The 12,062-nt window shown below is 40.2% G+C and overlaps 1 protein-coding gene across 1 annotated transcript in view; it reads left to right on the forward strand.

The window, feature by feature from the left end:
- Positions 1–12,062, forward strand: part of LOC102782984 (chloride channel protein 2-like) — a 44,798-nt gene that overhangs the window by 9,668 nt on the left and 23,068 nt on the right. Inside the window, exons 3-9 of the mRNA XM_087841138.1 lie at positions 1,847–1,978; positions 4,030–4,158; positions 5,081–5,214; positions 5,803–5,877; positions 7,311–7,389; positions 7,782–7,907; positions 8,656–8,740. Of these exons, the coding sequence (XP_087697264.1) occupies positions 1,847–1,978; positions 4,030–4,158; positions 5,081–5,214; positions 5,803–5,877; positions 7,311–7,389; positions 7,782–7,907; positions 8,656–8,740 (760 nt within the window). The remainder of the gene's footprint in view (positions 1–1,846; positions 1,979–4,029; positions 4,159–5,080; positions 5,215–5,802; positions 5,878–7,310; positions 7,390–7,781; positions 7,908–8,655; positions 8,741–12,062) is intronic.

Consider the following 12,062-nt stretch of genomic DNA (forward strand, 5'->3'; position numbering starts at 1 on the left):
GTTACGCCTCGGGAGTGAGAACGGGCTCCAACACCACATTGTTCATTGCTTTGGATGGTTAACCCAGGTATTCAAAGTCATCTACTTTCTCTGTTTCTAATGCTTAAAGCTTCACTATTCACTTGCACCCAACTCTCACTAGATCATAATGTTGTATACAAACATCTTAATCCACCTTCCTCCACACTCCACACTCTCCCTCCTGTATATGGCAGTGGAAACCCACCCAACACCTCCTCATCACTTGTGTTCACTTCACTTCCATTGTCTCCATCTTTGTAGCCATGTGTCAGTCTATGAAACCAGTTGGTCTTCACTTGTCCTGTCTCTTTCTCTCACTGCTGATATCACAAACTCCCAGCACTCACACAGACATTTATGCAAACTCAGAATATGCAGCTGTGCCCAAAAAGGTGACCAGAGCTACATTCCTCTGTAAAGAGAAGCAACATGTAACATAGTGGATAAATAATATAGAATCAGTGTGTGGGGTATGGAGCCCCGCGAGGGACATGGGAGAAAAACAAATTATGGACTTTTGCGTCATCTCGCAAAGCAAACTCGGGATCTCGCAAAAGTTTTGTGAAAACGTCGTAGCACTTTTGCAAATATATGATGTTTACACAGCTACATTCACGCCTCAAAATATCTTGAAAGTTTCTTTTGTGACCCAGAAAGAGTAATATTGCAACTAAGTAGCTGCCGCCATTGTGGGAATTCAACTTTTGCGAGATCTCGCAAAAGTTCATCGTAATGTTTTTCTCCCATGTCCCTTGCGGGCCTCCGTAGTAGGGAAAGATTTCAGAGAGCACACGGAGGCATAAACACATCAAAGTGATAACAGTGTGTTCAGTGTGGTTCACAATGACCCTTTACCCGAACATATTTAACTGCAGCTTTCCCCTCTAACGTCTCCTGCATCTTTGACTTTGTCACAGTGTCCCCGTTATTTTAAAAGTTTCAAATATCATCAAGGCAACGTACCAGAGAGTGGGCAATTGGATTGTGATACAAGATGCCCTTTACTACATTTAACAAATAAGTAACTTGTACAGTTAATGGACTGCTCCTCCATTTAAATGCTCTCAGCCAGCACACACACACACACACTTATTATTACCTTCAGTTCTTGATTTGATGAAAGAACAATATGTTTGCAGTGTTGGGAATAACTGTGATTCTGATTACCGGCAGCTGATGCAGGGCAGTTTTTGAAAAGCAAATGAAGGACCTAATAAGTTAGGTTTTGAAATAAATGTTTGACAGGGAATTCTTGGATATGCTTAAATGAAAAGGCTGAATGCCATAAAAGTCAATTATTTGGCGTATTAAAACATCGGCATTTGTTCTACAAGCTCAAGTGTAAAAAGGAAGCAGAGAGATGAAAGCAAAGCAACTCACTGCACACAATCGTCTTTTTCCTGCGAGTAAGATAAGGGTGGGAAGAAAGAAATAAAGAGAAATGGTTTTCACCAGGAATATAAACTTCTGAAAATGTCGTCTTTATTTTTTAAACAAATTCATAATTACTGAATTTCTCAGAGGAACGCACCTGAGAGATCATTAAAGATGTATCTAATCTACTTCTTTGTTATTGGGCATGGATCTGTTTAGATTTGGGCCAAAGATAAGAAACTTTTGCATCTCTGGTTTGCTAACTTGTAAAATGCTATCGAGTACGAAGCAGTGGTCTTTTGGGCTAACAACATGTTTATTGCTGTTCAATATTTCAAAAGCTATTGGGATGAAACAGCTGTTATTGGAACATGTAGAATAAAGTGACCTGTACTAATCTCTGGGTGCTGTAGTCCTAATGTATCATGCTGTGTTCTTGACATCCCATTAGTCGGCCCATTTCGCAGGCTGAGGTTCCTGATCTCATTGATCGGGGAGGACTGGATCTTCTTCTTCCTGTTGGGGCTCCTCATGGGCCTAACCAGCTGGGCAATGGAACTGGGCATCAACATGCTCCTAAAAGGTGAGGGAGAGACTGGGTTGGTTTTGTTTGTTTGTTTGTAAGAATGCAGCATCACTACACACTAACATAATAACACATTTTGGGAAGGAAGGAGGTCAGTAATATCTAACAACTACAGGAAACTGATGGCGAGAGGAAAAGATGAGTTGATAGGATGGAGGTAGTGGTGAAGGGTGAGGTAACAGGAATGGAAAAGGGCTGAATTTATTTGAAGTCTTTCACATTCTAGTTCTACACATGTATGCAAATGTATACAAATCTATTCAGAATTTTAAAATCGGACAGTGAAAACACAAAATAAATGAAGAAAAAGATACAATGGAATTAGACACTGGATCAAACCATCAGATGTGGCACATATTGGATTTACTTCTTAGTGATGGAGACCACTCTTAAACCAAGTTGACATAAAAAAAAACTTGGAATTTGACAAATGACTGGCAGGAAACTTTGTGTCCAAGTAGATGCACTGGGAAAAAGCTCTGTGATAGGGCAAAGCCAGACTGGGTAAGAGAAACTAGAAACCACAAATAAATGGTAAAAAGCTTTGTTCTTATATAGCTTTAGCACTCATAGCACCTTAAACAACACGTTTCACACACGCTTCTTTTCCTACACGTTCTTTCTATCTATGTGTAACATTCACACACAAATGCATCAAAGGAGCAATTTGGGGTTCAGTATCACTTTCCTCTAGTGTTACAATTCCTTACCATCCAATACCATGGCAGAGCAGCTTGACTCCACCTCCAGTGTGCCTGGCCTGGCCTTCAATCTGGTTTCCTGCACACATAATGTAACGACCTTCGTTTTCCCATCACATCAGCCAAATCTCCTCTAATTTTTTGACATAAATTTCTGCATTTCCTTTTTTCTCTCTGTACATCAGAGCACACATTGGGGGGGCATAGTCGACCAAAATGCAGAAACTCAGCAGTCCAAGGGGGGGCTTTCTCTTCCTTTGTCTGAGCCCCCCAATTTTGTTGGGCAGATGTATGTTATTATACGTAGGGCGATCGTGGCTCAAAGAGTTGGCAGTTCGTCCTGTAACCGGAAGGTTGCCGGTTCGAGCCCCGGCTCGGACAGTCTCGGTCGTTGTGTCCTTGGGCAAGACACTTCACCTACCACCTACTGGTGATGGCCAGCGGGGCCGATGGCGCGATATGGCAGCCTCGCCTCTGTCTGTCTGCCCCAGGGCAGCTGTGGCTACAGCTGTAGCTGCCAGTGTGTGAATGTGAGAGTGAATGAATAGTGGAATTGTAAAGTGCTTTGAGGTTTCTTGAAAAGCGCTTTATAAATGCAATCCATTATTATTATACCTAGACTACCCAACCATACAAAATCTATGTCTGACTGACACTGGATTGTGTAGATCTACATAAATATGTAAACAAAGGAGGCAAAAGCGAGGCTGCAGGCCCACTAGCACAGCTAAAGAAAAAAACACTGTTTCCTGTCCACATTAGATTCATAGCCAACAAAACTGACTGAAATACAGACTATAGTTTGGCTGTAAAATCTAGTATAGTAATCTATATTAAGTAAACTGAACTCAATTTTTCTCACATTATTAGAACTCAGTTTAAGAAAGTTACCAGTACGTTTTATTCAAAACAGCAAATCAAGCTCAGTAACTCTTTGTTGTGTGTTAAAGGTTATCCAAGGGATAAAAACTAGAAGGTACAGTAGACAGGAATGAAAGAGGCATTTAAAAGTGTAAAAAGGAAAAAACAGTTTGGTGTAAAGAAGAAAGTAATGAAGATGAGAGCAAAGGGGAGCAGGGAGGAGGGAGGTGGATAGGGGAACAATAAGTAAGCAAACTGTGCAAACAGGAAGTTGAAATTAGACACCTGAACTTTAGAAATTCATCAGAAATGTCAAATCTCACAGTTGAGATATTCAAACATATTTCTCCAGCTGCGTGTTTCAAACTTTCAGAAAGGGAAACTAACCTCGACCTGTCAGTTCCAGTTTTGTTGTATAGGTCTGTAACTGCACTGTAAATCTGTGAGGATGGTTTTACACGTTGGGCCTGGTTTGTGTGTCCACAGGACAGCAGTGGATATATGGTAGACTGGACAGTAACGGGTTCCTGCAGTACCTGGGCTGGGTCGGCTATTCTGTGGCTCTCATCGTGTTTTCTGCCGGCTTCACCCAGATCGTCTCCCCACAGGCTGCTGGTATGTAAACAGATGTGACACCAAAATGTAAAAAGAAATACTCAAGTACTGAAAAAAGTTCATTTCTCAAGTAAAAGTGAAACTTGATCTCAAATGTACTCAAAGGAAGAAAGTAAAAGTATCTCTTTGAAGGATGATTCTACGAACCATTGTTGTACAAGGTAACTGAACCTTGTGCTATATAATATACTGATGAAACAATACTACTATATAAGAATACAAATACTATTCAAAGCTAAATTCTACTTCCATTGACTGTGGTTAGTTTGATATGTAAAAAATAATTTTTTTCCAGTTGGCCACATGGTGGCGGGTAACTTGGCCTCCACACCTGCTCAACAAAATAAGAAAATTCAGTGGTTAAAGTGGGATTCAACAGGTGGAGGAACACTGGGATCTATGTAGAGTCTCGGCGTATGAAAAGGAATCACAATTGTCAATAATTTCTAATGTAAGCTTCAGATTTTATTAGTGTTCAGCTGAACTGCTGCTTTTTGTGGATGTACACAATTGAATTGAACAGGATGTTGGCTCATGTCCTTCCTACACTGACACTGTGCTGCTTCCACTATTTTTATACAAGACATATGGTTTGGTATAAAGTTGACTCTAAGCATCATCGTCTTAAATTCAAATTCATCTCTGCTATACTTGATGTAGCCTAAATCTAGCTAAAAGACTAGCTAGCAACTCATTGTGCGACAAACTGCACACATACATTTTTTATTCAAGTAAAAATCTCATTGAGATTCATTTTCAAGAGACACCTGGCATCATGTGTGATGTCTGGTACTTTTTCCATTAAAATAACATCTGTACTTCTTGTCCATTGTTGTTCATTGTAATGTAAACAATCTTTTGGGGTCTAACAGAAAGTTTTGACATTCAGCCAGCTGTAAGAGCCCGTTGTTGTCCCCTACAGGTTCAGGGATTTCGGAAATGAAGACCATCCTACGAGGAGTATTACTGAAAGAATATCTCACCTTCAGGACCTTCGTGGCTAAAGTCATCAGTCTGGCGTTTGCCTTGGGTAGTGGTATGCCCCTTGGCAAAGAGGTAAAATAGATGCATACACACAAATCAGCTGCACACGCTTTAAATGTCTTCATGTACATGTACTGTTGCATGTTGCTGTGGGTAGGCGTTCCTGTGTCTGTCTGCAGTCACCATCCAAACCATCAAATTGGGAATAATTACTCGGTAGTTTGAAGGATCTAATATTCTAAGAGCTACATGTCTTTATCAGTGAGTTTATTTATTTTAGATTCTCAACAAAATTGAAGTTTTGATCCACATTCTGTTGCTGACGTGCACGGTTTCAGTGAGTCACAGCATTAAGACTCCACCACGGAGAGACAGCCCTAATAGGGACAGCTTTTAAGACATCCAAATAAAGAGTAAAGATCCCTCAGAAGACGGGCTTACACTCGGACCACATCTGGTCCTCAGAAACCCGCACAGAGTAAATCAAAGCAAAGTGTTGGAGCACCATTGTGCTTATATGAAATTTCTTTTACTTAAATTAGATTTTCACCTGAGATCACTTCTCATTTTCTGCAACTGGCATAAAAACCGCAACATGTGTAACTGTTGACCGTCAAACAGCAGCTAGAGAACCTGTTTCATGCCTTTTCCTTCGGTCAGGCTCCCTTTGTACACATCGCCAGTTTGTGTGGAGCTCTCCTCTGCAAGTTGCCAGTGTTTCGAGGAATCTATGAGGTGAGTCTTTTTCTTTCTCATGTTTTATTGAATTCATCCACTGTTGATTTTATTTTTTTTACGCTTTGCAAATGTCCTACACATATTTTTGCCTATAAAATGCCAAAAGTCATATTTCTATTCAGGCACTAGTGAACTGTCTCAGAGATGTACAACTGTGGTTGGAGAGAAATCATTTTATTTGGGCATCCCAACCCATTTGATGGGTATGCCAGTGCTTGGTGTGACTTTTGACTGTGCTTTAAAATTTAATACAGATCAGCTCTGTTGTTAAGACAAGTTTCTTTCAACTGAGTCTCCTCAGTAGGGTGAAGGCCGGCCTCCAACCACACGGCTTAGAGACAGTAATTCAGACTTTCATTTGCTCTCATCTCGATGATTCTTTACATGCTGGCTCTGCTCAATCTTCACCTCGTCACCTCCAAGTCGATCAAATTGCAGAAGCTCGCTTTTTCACGGGAAAGAAGCCGTGTGATCATATTGCAGCTACGCTACACTGGCTTTAGTGACTGTTTCTATTTAATGAATACTTTGTGTAACCTTTTGTTGTTTAAAAACATGGTATGTAAATATACTTTCACTGGACTTGATTCATCGGTCAGTGTACACAGTGGCTAAATACAAAAGCATTTCATATCTATTTCATTCTGTGCGCACATGAAAGAATACAAGCAGCAGTGTAGCTTCCAAAGTTGTGATGGATTTCTGATGATTGAGGAAACAGTCTGTGTAAAAGCTGAAAACTGATTCAGAAGCAATCTATGGTTTGGTGAAGATTTTAGCTGTACTTTGCTCTTTGAAGGATAAATGAATCTACCAGTGTTGATCGGCTCCAACACCACGAGATTCTGACACATTTGGTGAAACCACAACGACAAAACTGAGTAAACACAGGAGGAAACAGAAACACAGACTAGACCTGAGAGAAAAAGGAGGACAAGAAAAAGTTAATAACTAACAACATCAAAATGAAAACATAACCGAGGCAAAAGTTTATCCAGACTAAAAACAAGAGCAATTTCAAAATAGCTGGGAGAAAAGCCAGGATCATGATGTGCCAAAACAGCTTCATGTGGGGTAAGAAAGTATAACATACCAGGGCCATAAACTTGCAGTACATCAGTTTCATGTTTTATACTTGTGTTACACTCCATTGTCCCTTTTAAATAAAGAATTATTATTATTATCATATTTTATTTTTCGAACCTTTTCACCTTCAAAGCGAAAGAAGATACAATCATACAGTGTATCTCTGAGCAGAGAATTACCGCTATTCATGATAAACACTTAAAATGGTCTTCCACCTTCTTACGGTTACATTGTGATTGTAGCTAATTTAATGTAGTCTAATCTATTCAATATTGCCTAAATGGTGAGTTTATTTCTGTGTCCCACATCTATTTATTCTAAAGCTGAAATCCGTGTGATTTCAGAACGAGTCCAGGTACAGAGAGATGCTGGCAGCAGCCTGTGCTGTGGGAGTGGGCTGCGTTCTGGCTGCGCCCGTAGGAGGTGAGGTTCATCAAAGGTGACGTGGTAACACCCCGACGTAAGCTAAATCTGTAAACACTGTTAAGGCTTTAAGTTGAGCAGTGTAACATATAACATGTAATATGATAAGCTTTGTGTTGCTGAAATCTGTGGAGCAGTTTAAGTAATGTTTCACAAGCTTTCTTGTAATTAAGCGTTTCTTTTTTCACGCCTGTATCAGTGCCAATTTCTTCAGCTTCAAGATTGTTTTGAGCCTCTCTTGTTAAGTCATGTATGTATACAGCTACAAAGGAAAATATTGTTCTTCGGCATTACACAAGTGCAAGACGGGTTTTTGAAAAGTCACTGTAACTTTCTGAATATTTTAAAAGTCAGTTCCGACGCTCATGCCTCGCGTTGTTTGTGTGTTTCAGGTGTGCTCTTCAGTATTGAAGTAACATTCACATTCTTTGCTGTGAGGAGCTATTGGAGAGGGTTTTTTTCTGTCACCATCGCTGCCATCTTTTTCAGGGTATTGGCTGTGTGGCACGAAGAAGAAGGTATGACTGTGTGGCCAGATGTTTTTACCAGGTGTTTTAGGGAATTCACAATGTCGACCATTTAATACTTAAAAAAAAGCATTGATCATTAAATGAAACCTTACTGCTTTCATAGATACAACAGCGCTAATTTATGTTGAATTAAATTGTAGGCTGTTTGCAGTTATGGATTCAGGAAAACGTGGACTCAAAGCTTGTTGGGAATTCCTAATTTGGCAGATGTAGTCTCTTTAAAAAATGTCAATTTAAAAAGTAGTCAAGCATTTAAATCAGCAGACCCTGAACACAGAACGCATGAACAAATGAAATGTGTCTCCATGTTACTAACACACGTAGCTGTGATGGTTTATTTAAGAGACAAGTTAAAGTAAACGCAGCAGAATGAATCACAGTCGAGCTGCAAGTTTCAGTTTCTAGTGTAGTTTGATCAAACATGGTTTTGAGGTTTGCTCAGTACTTTCTCAATAAACTTCAGCAGGATCATTTTTTATGCCTTCACCTAACAAATGATAGATTACCTCATTTGTTTTTGGGACAAGACGTACACCACATTCCTGTTGCATCACAAAGGACTTCCATTTAAAAAATCTTCTTCATCGAGCTGCTCACTGTGCTCAGCCTGACACTAGCTTTACTCTCCATTTTCCATCAGTTATTCAACATCTGTAATACTTAATGTTATTGCTAAAGTTTGGATGACTACTCAGTGATACACTAGCTCGTCCTCTTTTGCTTTCTCTTGCACCAGAGACCGTCACAGCCCTTTTTAGAACCCATTTCCAGGTAGACTTTCCCTTTGACCTCAAGGAGATTCCTGCCTTCGCTTTGCTTGGGTAAGTTTCCATCTCTACATTTGAAATGCTAAAATTTGCTTTAAAAATAGTCAAATTGAAAAATACCCACTAGTTCCAACTCATCAGCTGAGCATCCGGAGAAAGACGTGCATACGAAATACTTTTTGTTGACTGAGTTTTTTAGCAGTCATTTAAAAGCCTTTTGTTCTGACAGATATTCCAACATATTATGATTGCTGCATATAGTCTGATATTATTAAGGAGCACTACTTAAGTAGGTTTGATTCAGTTTTATTTATGTATTCACAACAACAGTCACCTCAAAGTGCTTTATATTATGAGGTAGAGACCCTACATTAACAGAGAGAAAACCCCAGCAATCAGATGACCTGCAAGTGCTTGGCAAGAGTGGGAAGAAAAAACGTCCTTTTAACAGGAAGAAACCTCCTGAAGAACAAGTCTCAGAGAGGGCAGCCTGCTGACTCTTTGGGGGTGAGGGGAGAGCGTAGTGATGTTGAAGTGACATCTTTTATAAGTAAATTTGGACTTCTGTTTTTGGTCTGAAGGCTTTGTTTTGTAATGCCAGGCTTTGACCTTTTTCATGTCTATTATACTTTATATTTCTACTTTTAGTGTGACCTCAGTATACGGGCTATTTATAGTCCAAATGTGGTTCCTGTGGACATCTTTTCAACTCAAAACTGAGACTAATTTCAGACGTTTAATATTTCTGCATGCATAGGCTCTGTAGTCACATGTTTTCTGTAGGGAAACAGTTATGTGTTGTGAAGTGATCAGCATACAGGGAGGGGCTACTTGCCATGTCCAATGTCTCCACCGCAGGGAAAAGGTGTTACGGTCATTGGGGGACTCAAACGCAGGACTACTGCAAAGGAAGAACAGAGGGTTTTATCCACAAACACCAGGTGAAGTGTGTGACAGTGACTAAGTGCTGTACAGGCGTGCAGGGATTAGGGCTCCAGGGAATCCACAGTGAAAGCAGGGGATCACTATCACTCCTCTTCAGTCTCTCTTGGCGTCTCTCCAGTCAGTTACTCTTCTCTCGCACCAGAAACTCTGGTGACAAAAGGGCAACATCTCCTGGGTCTAGGTGCAGATTCCCCTTCGAGGGCGAGGGTAGCTTGTATAGAGTATGTTTGGGGAGTGTGATTGTGTGTACAGTGTCCATTTGTCTTCACGTTGGGTGAGTGCTGAGTGTTTGTACATGTGTGCATGAGGGTGGGAATGCATGTCAGGTCGGGTCTTAGACTCCGCCCCTCTGGCAACACCTCAGACTCTCCAAGGTATGGGGGCACACTCCCGGCCTGGCGCCCGTGGCTCGGTCAGGCTCCAACCGGGGGTGGGGGGCTCAGTCCACTCTGGCACAGCTGGCTGCCGGTGGATCCCGCGGGCAGGCCACTGCAGCCCCCCCTGGCTTCTGCTCTGTGGCTGCTGGGTGACCCCTCATCTGGGGCTCTCCTCAGCTCTTCCCAGGAGGGTGGCACAGATGTCCCTCCTCAGCTCCTCCTTGGGCTCCCACACTCTGGGGCCTCTGGATGTCTGGGCCTGGATCTCCTCCATGCCTGTTTCATGCCCTGGGGGCGGGGCTATGGCTCCCCACACCCTCTAGCAGATCATTACATGGAGAAACCTTTTGAATACAAGCGCGCTGATGCAGACACAAACTACATCTTTCTTGGCTGCTACCTCACGGCACATTGTGCGCTGTCCGTCTTGACTGCTGCACAAAAAACATTGAAAATTCAGTATTTACTGTTATCTACGCTTAGCTAAGTTAAGTGCTAAGTGGGTTGCAGTAGTGTTGTGTTTAATATGTTGCTCTCTTTTTGCTTGTTTCTCTTTTTTCATTTTTTTTCTCTCAACCGGTGATTTTTTTAAAGTGTCCTCTCTCACTGTCCCTCTTCCCCTCTGTTTTCTCCTTAGCCTCCCTCTCTTTCTCTCTCCCTGTCCTGTTCCCCGGTCATGTCTGTTCCCCGGTCATGTCTGTCCCGTCTGTAATAACTTAATAAAATAAAATAATAATAACAAATGTCGATCAAATGGACCAATACAGCAAGGCTGTGATGATCCACTTGGTATCTTTCTTGGCCTTCACACAAATATTCTGACAGCTAAAGAAACAAACGGGGCAGGAAATAAAAAGGAAGGAAGAAAGTGTGCAGCTGCGTGGTGGATTCACAGAAACATCCCCAGCTTCTTACAGCCAGTTTACAAATGTGCACATCGACAAAGACGGTCAATCAGATAGTCAAGGTTATATATACACTCGCAAACTTCTTGTTCTGTCACAACTTCTCTCAGTCCTGCTTCCATCACAAACATACTCGCTTCCTATTACACAGTTCTTCACAATAAAACACGATAACAACCTTACTAAATTAAAAATGAACCACACATAAAGCAAATGCACTTTTAAATATATTAAACACATTGTACTCCTTTGGCAATAATTACAAATTCTTTCTAAATACTTTAACCATTATTGTTTTACATTTTAACATGGATTTCAATGTGGTTAATATTTATTTATAACAGTTTTAACCGGTTACAAAAAATCAGTTGATTCCCAAACCATACAGTAATGCTTACCTGTTGCTGTCTGAAGCTCAGTCAGGCTCCCCTCTGACAGCCAAACACAGTCAAGTCAGGAACTAGTGCAAAAAACTTGAAGTGTTATGCAAAAAGATAAAACTTGTTTGTTTTACATTTTCAGTTCACAAGTGCACAGTCTGATTTACAGGTACAAAATATTTATGACCTGAATTTGAACCCATATGAAGAAAAAAAAATCACACAATGTATTAGTTTTTCCAAAAACATATAAACTGAATTTTAAAAACTTACATTTTCTAATAGACACTTTTCAAATTGTGAATTGTGTAAAATACACATGAAAATGAAATACAATCAATATTTTATTCACAATATAACATTGAAAGATATCAAATGTTATATGTATATATGTTAATATTTCATGAAACACTTTTCTTTTTTGGGTGGTTGGTTTTTGGGTGTCCCTGTATGGGTAAACTGCAGTGTTGGTCAAGTTACTTGAAAAATGTAATCAGTAGCTAATTACTGATTACTTCCCCAAAAAAGTAATCCCGTTACTTTACTGATTACTTATTTTCAAAAGTAATTAATTACTTAGTTACTTAGTTGCTTTTTAAAAACACGATTTACAACCTGAATAGGTGATAAAGTGATAGATCTTTCAGCCCAATTCTACTTTTTCTGCATAATCATCATACAAAATGTAATCCAATGGAAAAGTCTCTTTTTAAAACTTGTTTTATTAGTTTTAATCTTTTAACTTTATGCATCAAGCAAAAATTTAATT

The sequence above is a fragment of the Neolamprologus brichardi genome, chromosome 1, assembly GCF_056152115.1.
Source record: "Neolamprologus brichardi isolate AB-2024 chromosome 1, ASM5615211v1, whole genome shotgun sequence".
NCBI lineage: Eukaryota > Metazoa > Chordata > Actinopteri > Cichliformes > Cichlidae > Neolamprologus > Neolamprologus brichardi.